This window comes from Buceros rhinoceros, unplaced genomic scaffold (genome assembly GCF_000710305.1).
Source record: "Buceros rhinoceros silvestris isolate BGI_N320 unplaced genomic scaffold, ASM71030v1 scaffold11679, whole genome shotgun sequence".
NCBI classification, from domain to species: domain Eukaryota; kingdom Metazoa; phylum Chordata; class Aves; order Bucerotiformes; family Bucerotidae; genus Buceros; species Buceros rhinoceros.
The window spans coordinates 20,115-32,418 of NW_010432140.1; the positions used below are offsets into that span (position 1 = coordinate 20,115).

Consider the following 12,304-nt stretch of genomic DNA (forward strand, 5'->3'; position numbering starts at 1 on the left):
CCTGCAGCCGTCCATCACCACAGCATGGGACATTCCCACTCCCAGGCTTTCTTTAAATACAGTGAACTCAGGCTCCTTACTTACACTGACAGCAGAGCAGAAACCAAGACAACAGCCACTGCCACAGCTGGAGTCAGACGTGGGCGCATCCCTTTTCACCTACTTGCCATCATTCCTCTGCCAAAACCTACTGCTACTCCTTCAACTCAACTCACCACACACCTACCCAACCTCCCCCCGCTCTCCCAAAACCCACCGCAGCCCCCAGGAGCTGCAGCTGGGAACAGTGTAAATCGTCACTGGTAATTAACCAAACCTATTGAGGCTGCAGGAGGTCCGGGCCCATCCCCAGAGCTGCTCCCCCAGCAGAAGGGGAAGGGTCGGGAGGCTGTGGAGGAGCTGCTGGTGTGGTGAGGGAGGTGACTTCACCAGCCAGCACAGCTGCAGCTCTGAGGATGTGTCCGTGGTTGCAGTGTAGAGTTAATCATGCCCAGTCAGTACCAAAAGTGACATGAGGTCAGAAACTGTCTCACACTTTGCAGTCAAAACATGTTTTCTTTCAGTAACTGTCTGCATTTTGAACATGGTTTACAGAGCAGAGTACCAGCTAATGAAGTTTAATTTAGAAAGTGGCACAGCAAGGATTTTATGACTTGCATAAAAATACCCAGCTGGCGTTTGTTGATAGGAAGGAATCATAAGCTTTACCTGCTGTGGAGTGTAAGTGAGAATAAACTCATGGTCCCCCTGGGGAAGAAGAACTCCCTGCTCGGGACTTAGGGAGAAGGCTGACTCTGTGTCTCCGTTGTATTTGAGTCTCATAAAGCCTCCTGTTTCTCTTGGTGTTAATGGTTTCGGATTAGGCTTTATTATCTGCCAGTAGAAAGGAAGTTCTATGTGGCTGCAGAGAGACCGATAAACAACAAAAAAAGCTATGATTAAAAAAATCAGAGGTTTTTGAGTGAAACATGGGGAGAAAAAATTCAGTTCCTTTTTCCATGCAGGGAATTCCTCCCTTTAAACACGACAGGGGTTAGACTGAGCAGTCTTTGCGAGCTACAAAGCTGATGAGGAAGCAGAGAGTCAGAGTATATGAACTATACAAAGAACAGGGAAGGAAATTATACAGACGAGTCAGATATGTTAACACTCTCTTGCCTTATTCAACCTGTCACGTAATGCAGCTGTGAGGAAACTCCACAGCTCCTCTCTCAAGCAGCTGGGATCAGCAGGACCGTTCCTGCTGTTATCAGCCTGTTTGCATTGCATCAGCGCTGATGATCTACGTAACATCCTGAATTTAGCCCAAGTGCGAGATGTAGCCTTCAACCCGTCGGGAAAATCGCTGGCTCCAGCTGAGGATACAGCACGGGCTCTGGTTGCTGCAGCAGGAGTGTACTCCATGGACTGTCTCCATGGGGTTTCAAACCTTGCTGACCTCGAAAAGGGCTCTGGTATTTGACGGTATCAAGGACAAAACCGCACATGCACGATTTCTCCTATCGCTTCCTCCAGCAGCAGAGTTTTCTCCTCCCTGCTGCCGTGGGGCTCAGCCTCAGCCTGCCCGGCTTTGTTCCATAGCAATGCTGCCACCAGACGTGCAGAGCTGCTGCCACGACCAGAGCACAGAGAAAACATGGGAATGGGCAGAGTGCTCTCCTGCACCCAGCTCTCCAAATTCCGCTTCCTTTACCCAAACAGCGTCCTGGTCTGGCATCAGGCATGTGTGGTTTCCAGGCCGCAGAACAAACTTCCAGAAATTCACTGTAGCAAGTAGCAGTTTAGTGCCTTAAGGTATCTAAACTGACCTCCTCACTGCTTTGATGGTCTGCAGCCTCTAACTACTGCCATCGTGCTCAGTCGTGTACTTCTGTTACTGCCTGACTGATTCTGAGCACGGTCAGGGTGTGAACACAGCCACTGTGTTCAGGGCAGTGTAACAGTGCCCAGGGGCATAGTCCCTGACTTCAGACAGAACTGGATCTGTATCTACCAGGACTCCATAGGAGGAATCTTGAGCTAGTTACGCTGGGCTCCCGTTTTCATCACTGGAGTCCAGGATGTGTTACGTCCTGTTCTGTGGGAGATGGCTATGGTCAGAATTGCATCCTTAGAAGCAACGATTTCCCCCCGCTAAGGAAGGAAGAGAACAGCGTGCCCAGCTTGGTTGCACAAGTATACACTGTAGACATGTAAAGTTGGGTAAGCCTTGTCTGGATGACCTTGTGTAATATTTCCTGCAGCCATCCCTACGTACGAACTGTTGGAGTTGTGATTTATCCGTACTGAAGCAAATACATCGACCCTGGCTCTGTATGAAGCAAATGCTACAGCTAATGCTTGCCATAAACGTTCGATCTATGTGTAATAGTCCTTTGCTTACAAGCATATCCTTGAGCTTTAATCACCTCTAAACGATGGAGCAAAAAGAAGCAAGGCTTCTGCACAAAGTTTCTTGAGTGCGTGAAGGTCTCTCCAGTTCGAGAGAACACGGTCTCACAAATGAGCCCCCTCCCAGGATGTCAGAGCACTACTCTAGTAACAGTAGCTACGTACGTAGAGTTCCTTATAACCAGTTTCTTCTCCTCAGTGGTGTGTGGGTTTTGGGGCTCAAATTGTACGAGATGTTGTGCTGTCACATCAGGAACTTCACCAGCTTCAGGTCTGCTTTCTCCACCGGTGACAAACAGAAGCTCCAGAGCTATCAGCTGCCCAAGCCCTTGAAGAAGCACAGAGGTGTTACTGTTACCGCTCACATCGCTCATTAGCAGCCAATGCAGGCGATGGCCCTTACTGATTACATCTGGTGCTTCCTCAAGTTTCAGGACTCCAGTGTGTTAATTGTACAATGTTTTCCCAAAGTTCTTTGCTTGTCAACATCTATCAATAGAGATCTTCACGAATTTAGCAGCTTGGGATTTCAGGGCCACAGCCTCAGCTCACACCAGCATCGTTTCGCTGAAGTGAGCGGGGCGTCTGCAATGGCTGGTAATGTGGCTCCCAGCTGTTTTGAGCAGGGTATTAAAATAAAAAGAAGCAGCAAATACAGTATTAAAAATATTTCCAAAGGAAATACCTGTAACAAAGTCGTTAAATAGACTACGAGTCAAACACTTAGAGGGCAAGCACTAACATTTACATGAACTTCAGCTGGTTTCATTAGCTGATCCGAAACCTGCCTCTCTCTCCTGAATATCCTAATCCAAAGTGTGCCTCAAATTTGCTTCGCACCCAGATGTGTTTCTGCCCTGTTAAAGCTGATGCCTTACAGGTTGTTGTGTTTTCTTACTGATACAGAAGGCTGAGGAACAAATTGCACCAGTCTGCTGGTTTTCTTTTCTGCTTCTTGGTGATATTTTACACATGGATCTTTGGTTAAGGGCTCAGTGCTTGCTGAATCCCAAGTATTTCATGCACTGGGATGGAGCAGTAATAATATTAATAAAAATGCTTAGCATTTAACACCATTAGGGGACAAAGTATTTGCTTAACCCAATGACATAAATTGCTACCATCACTTCAAGCCATTGACCGCCACTCACATTAGCTGAACGTCTACAGTGTTAGAAACAGGGTCTCTGAAAGGTGTTGGAAACAAACCTGTGACTGTAACATCATTGACTTGGCCGTTGTCACAAACAATGGTGTATGTCTGCTCTGAGACTTCTGGAAAAGAAGGGAAAAACGCTACCTGCAAAGAGAAGTGCGGTAGCAATGTCTGTGAGTGATTTCTCTCCAGGAAGTAATAGATTTCAGTTCGTAAATCTTCTCTGAGGGAGAGTTTGAGCGGTGAGTAATTAGATCTTACATTTGCAAGAAAGAGAGTGTCACATTCCCTTACTACAGCCCGGGAAGAGCTAGGTGTTTGCTGGGGCACTAAATCACACGTGTGCGTCTGCATGGTCCCCAGAGGCTGCCTTTGCGGCCGCTGGAGATGTGGCTGTCTGCTGGGGCAGTCCATGAGCTGCACCCCAGAACTGGATCTGCCCTCAGTCCCTGGCTGAGCAATGTCACCGCTGCCTGTCAAGCTACAGCAGTGTGAGCAGGGCAGCCGCTGTGTGCCCGACCCAAGTTCCACCTCCACAAAACTGGTTCAGGGGCCAGCACCCTTGGCTGTGCAGTGTGCGCTGTGGTTCTTCTGCCTGTAATCCACTGCCTCCTCAAACCCAGCCCCTGCTAAAGCCACCTCCTCTTCCTCTCGCAGGGGGCCTGGCCCTGCTAAGCAATGCACCTGGGGAGACAGAAAGGAGGAGAAACGTTTCTCCTTGATCCACGGCGGTCTGACGCAGCCCTCCTACCCACAGCCGGAGGCCCCGGTCGCAGGCAGGGCTGGAGCCTGGCCATGCCTGCCGTCACCATTCCCCTCCCCACTGTGATGCTGTAATAAAATGCATTCCACGTCAGCCACAGCAGTGGTGGCAACCACTAATTCACACCTGCTGCGGGCGTTTTTCAGGAAAGAGCAGAGCCCAAGTGAAGGATTTGTACCTGCTGCTCTACAATGAAAGAATATTTTCCTCCAAATGTCCTTTTTTTTTTCCAAGGAAGCTCAGAAAGGAAAAGTTTCTTGGACTTGATGCCCCAGCTGGAGTGAAATAAGCCCTCGTATGTTCTTCGACTCCTGTTTTCTCTAAGAGGATTCTTTGTGTGTGGAAAATCTGACCAGTCTCTGAGAGGCTAAGCAAGACTTCAAAGTCACAATGAAGAATTCTCCAGCAAGACTTACAACTGCAATCCTTCCAGCACAACTGCAGCACAACTGCAGCACAACTGCACAAAAGGCTTTGAGTGTTTTTCCTCGCACAACCCCAGATTCGCAAGGGCCTGCCAAGATCTTCTAAAATGATCCTGCTAGAGTAATGTATTTGGTAAAGTACAAACACTTTCTATAGCAGTTGGTACTAACCTCGACTGCCGTGCTCTGTCCTGGAGCTAGCTCGTAAACACCAGGATGGATCCCGAAAGGACCTTGTGTCACAAAACCAACAGTATCAACAGCCTAAGGGGTTAAAAACAAAAATTAATAGATTAGATTGATCAGGTTGTTGTTTTTAAAATGCAGGTTACCTAAAACAAGCAGTACGCTACAACATCACTGGTTTGCCTCTTGTTGTCATGTTTTTCCACACATCTCAGAAGTATGTGTCTCGTGTATCCGGCTTAATTAGCAGAAATGCCCCATGCGTTATAATTGCCTCAGTGGAAGCAGGAGGGGAGGCGCTGTCTCCACAGTGACCAGACAGTGCCAGGAGCCCTCATACTCTCGTTCACAGAAGAACAGCTATGCCTGCGCATAGGAGCTCTGCCTGTCCTTCTGCACTTATGATCTTTTTGAGCTGGAAAGGTAGAGCATTTTGGGAGGCACGACACAGATGTCCCCAGCAAGGCTTGTGACTTCTGTGCTAATACACCATGACTAGCTCAAAACCCCTCGTGTCAGGGCACCTACACCATACCTGTCCAGTGCTTCCCTTCTCATCACTCACTGTGGTGTTCGGAGGTGGCCAGGCTTCCTTTGGTGTTATATGGAACTTCCCAGGGCTAACTCCCTCATTTCTACAGAAAATCATCACTACTTTTATCCGTCCAACAAGGCAGGAACCACAGTCGATAAGGTGAGGCACTGCAACGGATAACACAGAAAATCAGGCTGCAGGGGCAGCCAAGGTGAGGGGCAGGCGAAGCCCGCTGCTTCTCGAGGGACTCTCTGCAGACAGCAGTACTGCCGAGGAAAACGCTCGGTGCCGCCGTCCTAAAAGCCCCCGATTTCTCTCCTTTCGGAAGTTAAACAGTATGAGGGGCACGTTTCTACATTCATCTTACATTTTAATGGTGCTTCCTGCTTAAAGACTCTACGAACAATAACAAGAGTGCAGACGATGTTTTAAAAAGCTCCATGTAACAGGAAAGGTGAATTTACAAAAAATCTACACACTTTCCCCAAAACAGTTTCTCCAAAAAAAGTTGAGGGTAGGTATCTGAGAAGTGAATACTGCAGATATGCCGTATCCACGTATTTATTATTAATGCAATAGCCCAGGAATATTAATTAATAGCATCAAATATTTATAACTACAGCACAATCCCTTAGTATTTAGGATCAGTAACTACAGTCAGGACTTCAGGAAACAAACCTAGAAAAGTGGCTCCTGCTCACTGCTCTAATACAGTGAAGAAACCCAAGAGCTGGATGTGGCAAGAACAAATAATTGAGGAAAAATTTGTCAGGATTACGTTTTGATAACTAATAAAGCTATCATGGGTGAAAATGAGGTAGATATGCAGCTGTAGAAACTGCACTGCCAAGTTCGTTCATATTTGTTTTGTGACATAAAATTGCAGATAGTCAAATCAAAAAGAAAGACCCCAAGTCCGTTTAACTGTGGAGGATGGTAAGAACTGGCCGTTACTGACACGTTAACACTGGAGGTGGTCTTTTAGCTTGGATCGGGACGCGAAGAGGATCTGATACTTGAGTCTCCACTAATATACAATCTTCACAATCTCCTAGATGTTCAGGGATAAACTGGACCGTATACTGGCACGTCATCCCAGGAGCAATCATTCCTCCCTTTCCAGGAAATTTTCCTTGGGGAAAAACAAAAGCAGGGAATTAAAAAAAGGGACAACCTCCCCGAGGTGGCCTATGTGTTTATGATGACATCTCCTTCTGGAAAGGTGCCTGTCAGCTCGCCCCAGTTATTGCCTAAGTGGAGATGATAGGAATGAACGACCACAAAGGGCCTGCCCGTGTAAGCTGGGTGGGTGCTCATCTTCCACTTGAACTCGAAGAAGATTTTTTGTCTGAAATATGCTTCTCATAACTACATAAAACAGTGAGGACAAACCTAGAGACATTACTCAGGCCACAAACACAAGGCTTACAAAGGGGCATCTAACTTCTACATATTCTCCAGCGTTGTGACCGAGACGGCACCGCCTCCTTGGTCAGTCTGTCCCAGTGCCTGGCTATCCCACTATAGGACAGATGTTTTCCTCCTCTGACCTTCCTTGCTGCAACTCAAGGATGTTATTTCTTGCCCTCTCCCCCTAATGATTTCAGTAGAAACCGTGTCTGTTCCTAGATGAATTTTGGGTAAGACTCAGTCTAGGTGTTCCATGGATACATTTCACTGTCACTTCAAACACTTTAATGTTCGTTAGTCTTCTTGAATTCCTCATTAGACGATTTGAGTCAGCTAATGAGTTGCACTGGAATGGTCCTAGAGACATAAGTCAGCCTTCAGTTTCTAAAGATCTGAGCAGGATGGATAGCAGAACCAAACAGAACGTCTCTGAAAAACCTTTGTTCAAGCAGATAAATGAGGTAACTTACCTGTTGACATCTTAAAGGCAGTGAAAAGGACCCTTACCTGGCCCAATGGCAAATGCTGAGGTAGAGGGGGGGATAACTCTTACATGATGACACGTCGAAGTGACGTTCTGCAGCTCCATGGTCATCTTCATTTAAAAAGAAAATAGAACACTCTGTTGTGTTTATCATCGCTCATTCCAATGTCCGCATTTCCCTTGTTCTCTGCTAGTAGTAACCGATTCATCGTTGCAACCTACCTAAAAATCTCAGTGTATTCAGTAAAGGCTGAATCAGATACTACCAGAACGAAACCGGGACTTTAGTTTTCCCTGGTTAGTGTGTCAGTGGCACATATGAAAGAACATCTTCAAGGAAGCTACAGAAAGGGTCATTAAGTCAACAGAAAGAAAAAACTCAGACTTTTCTCAAACTGCAGAAAGCCAAAAGACTGGATGAAAACTGTAGATGGTGGCAGGACAAAACGGTTCTCAGTAGTAGAATTAACTCTCTACAAAGAAGTAAGTTCTCACCTCGTAAACTCGGCCAACTTCATAATCAGAAAACAAAACAGTAGGTGGAATGGCAAGAAACACAGGAACAAGTGAGGTATCACTGAAAGATAAAAAAGGAGACCTTACCTTACTGCCTAGCTCTTAAAACACTGACAAAGTGAGAAACTGCCCAGCAAAGCCCAAATGTCACGCGGATGCGCTTTGTTTCCTCAGAGACTACTCAGACATGTAGCTCATGAGACCTGGGTGCCCGTCCCCGGTCGTTCCGAGGCGGAGCTCTCTGTGTGCTGAATCAAGAAGCTACGCACACCCCGTACCCTTTGAGATCTGCTGCTTTTCCTCTGGCTATGGTTTGTTCCACCTCTCCTGGAGAAACGACGAGAGATTTGCCTCCTTGAGGAGCATTTGGTGGGAAGAAGCGGGGGTTCTTCAAGTAATTCTGCCTTTTCTCAAGTCTGGCAAGGTAAGCACGTGCACTTTCTCTCTCTGCTCTGCGCTGCCCATCTTTCCGGGCCAGCTTTGGTGGGGTCTTAGTTTTCTTTGAAAAACAAAGAGATCGTGGTGCAAACTTAAACACGGCAGTTCTGAGGATGATGAAAAAGGTATCACGTCTAATTACAGCCACACAGCATTGAACATTCGCGTGGAAAAGTTGCATTTCTCTTTTCTGAAGAGATCAGCTAAAATACGTCTTGCAGCCAAATCGCCGAGCGTTGGTGCTCGCTCCCCGTCCCAGGGGCAGCAGCAGCCCCGCCGCTCTGGCAGATGTGTAGAACGTACCTGCCCCCTCCTTGGGGTCCGGTGGCTGCAGACGGGCGTTGAAGACCGAGTTAACGTGCTTAAAGACACGTGTGTCAGGCTACCAGATACTTTCTGCAGGTGTGCAGGCACCTGGTCCTGCGAGCCTAAAGAAACACGCTGCTGAAAACTAGATGTCTCTTTGACGTAGCCAGGTTCTGATTTTCCTGCAATTCACAGAAAAATTTAGTTCTAGAAGATAAAAACGTGAATAATAAGCATTTATTGTAAGCATAGGTGCATGAATCTATTTTAGCCTTCTTGATGGAAAAACAACACTACAAATCCTCTAGAATTTAATTTCCGTTTGTATTCATTCTGCACAAGCGAAGTGCAGTGCTTTAGTAAGAGAACTTTCAGCAATGCGGTAATTAAACAAGGCGTGTACAAAGAAAGGTACGTTCCTCTCAGAGAGCTCTGCTAACCTTAGGGGTGAGCGGGATGGGGAATGTCCTGTTCGCTTTACAAAAACATCGATCTGATGGACTCCTGACAGTCGGAAAATGGACAGGAACAAGGTGTACCAGCTCATCCCGTGTTCCTGCAGCTGGACAGCTGAACTGCCACCGCAGGAAACTGAACTGCTAGGTCTTTGGCTTTGTTTGGAATTGCAAAGGAAAATAAAATCCCAGATCCTTGGATGTGTGGCTAAGCTGATTACTCTGAAATGTTTATTTGGACTTGACTGAAAATACTCATTTTTTCACCTGCCTTTCACCTCGGCACACACAAGAGTCAAAGAACTAAAGAAGTCTTGACACTGCCCAAAAGATGTTTATCATTTGCAAATTAAACTGATATATATCCAGAACTGGGAAGTTTTAAACCCAAAATAAAAAGTACAACTTTCTGTCATTGAACACAGTTTTTACTTCACTGTCACCACTTCCCTCCACAGTGTACAAGACGGAGCTGCAGCTTTGAGCCAAGGAAGCTGAATCGAGGCAGAGCAGTCACAATTAATACAGTTCTTGTGCCAGACAGAAAGAACCGTCAACGAATGTGCAACCACTGTTAAATTTCACATGTAAGCACATTTAAACCCACTAATTTTCAATTTATGGATGTTATTTGTTCAACGTCCCTTCAGTAGAATTTTATGCCTGTAACACTCGAGTTCCCTCAGCTTTGGCAGGAAACTGAACTCAGGGCTGCCGCATCCTCAGTGCTCCAGCTCCTATCGCGTGCTCTGAGAAGCCCAAACTGTTTCTGCCACACAAGTTACCTCTCGGTGCTCTGGTGACAGGGAATTTATCAGGGATGTAGTCATCAGGGCAGGTTAAATGATTCTTTCTGAGAAGTTCATTATCCACAATCCACCTGAAAGAGGATGTCACTGCAACGGTAAAACAAACACAACCCCAGTTCAACAACCCCCCCAGCTCTCTGAGCCTGGCGGCAGCCCTAGCAGCACCCTGGAGCGTTGTCGCCAGGCCCCCGGAGAGTCCCTGGGGACGGACAGTGCTTCCAGAGCCCTCACCTGGCGGCAGCCCCACCTGGGGGAGATCGTTCCCCATGCCCGCCTGCGGCACCGGCAGTGCCCTTTCTTCTTCAGCTCTTGCTCGCTCCTGGGCCCGGACGATGCTCTCCTCTGCTCTGTCAGCCTCTGTCGCTCGGCACTGACACTCGGCGAGGAGCTGTCGGGGCGGGTGTAGAGAAGCGGGTGTAGTTAGAGCTGCGAAGATCCCCTCAGACACGTGTTCTCTGCTTGCCCTTGGGGAAAATGCAGGCAGCTCGGCAAAACACCCGCACTCGACAGGCATCGCCTGGGCTGCTGACATGCCATTCCCGTCACCTCACCCCTGCCGGGTAAGAGGAAGAAAAACGTGTGCAAGATGATTTGAGCCTGTCAGGACAAGGACACCTGCCTTCTGCCTGTAAGCGGAGGAACAAGTTTAAAGAGAACGTTCCCTCCTGGTTACTCGGAAGGTTTCTAAAACTCCAAGGCATCTCAACAGCAACACTTTGCTCCTCCGGGTTCACAATTCAGAAAGAAAAATCCTCCCTCCACGAGGTATCAGTGGAAGTTCAGGAGGGAAGACAGCAGAGGCACAGAGACAGGCGAGACCACACCGAGAGAAGCCGAGAGACATTGGGCTCCAGGGCCTCTGCAGCACAGCTGGGCTTTCTGTGGAACTTTCCTGTGACAAGGTTTAACCCTTCGGCTCATTTGACAGAGTTAAATAATTATTTAACAGCGTTAATAATTTAATAGAGAGGATAGGAAGCATCTCAGCTGAAATGAGAAGCCTCCTCCTCTCCTGCTCATTCTGGGGTCCCTCCACTGCCGCTGGAATCCAGGATACAATTCCACCCCACAGCAGGGTTGATACCTAAAATGAAAAATGGATCAGAGGGATTTTGCACAAAAACCATGTGGGTTTTTTTTCTTTCTTTCCCTTTTTTAATTTTTGGGGGGTTTTGTTTGTTTGTTTGTTTCTGCTGATCGAGAGCCCTGAGTGCCTAGTTCAGCTGTAACACACAGGTTACCCACAGGCACTGTCAGGTGAAATGAATCTGATCCAAGCAGCACATCTCAGGAGTAAGCACTCACATGTGTTACTGACCCCCCCAAAAAATACCAAACTTCCAATTTTTCACCTCTGGTACCCTCTGAGGGGGTACGGTGACCCAAAGTGGAAAAAACACCCATTGCTCCAGCCACCCAGCTACAGCACCTGCTGTACACACCGAGGGGAGCGCTCAGAGCCATGCCCACCAGTGCTTTGCGTTTCCGCGGGTCACTCCACCCAGGATGCCCAGTGCCGTAACCACGACCGGTCCCCGTGGCACAGCGCGCTGCCGCGGGAAGCACGTGTAGATGAGGTTTGCACCATCTGGCTCCAAAACCAGCACGTGAGAAAACTGCACTGCACAATGGGGAGCCCAGCACACCGACCAGCAGTGACAGCGAGAAGGTGCCAGGCAGCAGAACAGGGGTTTAACGGGCTACTGGTTCTACTGGTTCTACTCTGTGTCTGAAAAGCCATCGAGAGCGGAGATGGAGCTGTGGTGAACGGCTGAACAGAGCTCCAAACTCCAACTTGGTTTCTGCTTGTACCTTCTGTAGCTCCTCTGTAAATCTCTCGTGATAGGCATCGGCTCCTCCTCGAGACCTGGTCCAGCTGGTCTTCACGTCCTCCCCGATAATGTCTCCAGTGTACAGGTCCTCAAAGATGCTGGCCAGCAAGTGGGAGATGTCCTGAGGACAGAGAAAGAGGATGTTAGTGCTCAAAATCTGAGCCAGGGTGTGAGGAGACCCCCTGGCATGTGGAGATGGCTGGAATCAGCAAACCGAGGAGGAGGAGGAGAGGGCCAAGGGCTGGGAAAGGCACCTACGGACACACGCTGCATGTGCGTGTGTGGGCACTGGGGCGGGGGTGTCAGCCTGGGCCCTCCGTGTACACCAGGTCAGAGCTACCGCGAAGAAAATTAACTCTGCCCCAGCCAAACCAGTACAACAGGGTGTATGTGTGTGTCTGCCAGTCGTTGTGAGCCTGGGTGTCCCAGCGGGCACGTGGGTGGTATCTGTCTGGCTGGCTGTCCAGGTGTCTGTGTGTCCAGGTGTCCTGGTGTCTGTGTCTGGGTGTAGGGCTGTGCCTGTGCCTGAGGCTGTTTGCAGAGTGTGTGCGTGTGCAGGGGTGTGCGTGCGGGGGGTGTGTGTGTGTGCGGGTGTGCG

General features: G+C 48.3%; 1 protein-coding gene across 1 annotated transcript in view; it reads right to left on the reverse strand.

The window, feature by feature from the left end:
* The window catches only part of DLEC1 (deleted in lung and esophageal cancer 1), a gene marked incomplete at both ends in the record, with an annotated part of 31,794 nt that extends 19,967 nt beyond the window's left edge, over positions 1-11,827 (reverse strand). The window contains 13 exons of the mRNA XM_010143660.1: positions 709-901; positions 2,557-2,719; positions 3,601-3,691; positions 4,907-4,999; positions 5,487-5,623; positions 6,415-6,588; positions 7,374-7,461; positions 7,846-7,927; positions 8,145-8,365; positions 8,608-8,792; positions 9,851-9,961; positions 10,106-10,262; positions 11,687-11,827. Coding sequence (XP_010141962.1) covers positions 709-901; positions 2,557-2,719; positions 3,601-3,691; positions 4,907-4,999; positions 5,487-5,623; positions 6,415-6,588; positions 7,374-7,461; positions 7,846-7,927; positions 8,145-8,365; positions 8,608-8,792; positions 9,851-9,961; positions 10,106-10,262; positions 11,687-11,827 — 1,836 coding nt within the window. The remainder of the gene's footprint in view (positions 1-708; positions 902-2,556; positions 2,720-3,600; positions 3,692-4,906; positions 5,000-5,486; positions 5,624-6,414; positions 6,589-7,373; positions 7,462-7,845; positions 7,928-8,144; positions 8,366-8,607; positions 8,793-9,850; positions 9,962-10,105; positions 10,263-11,686) is intronic.
* Between the last annotated feature and the right edge of the window lie 477 nt (positions 11,828-12,304).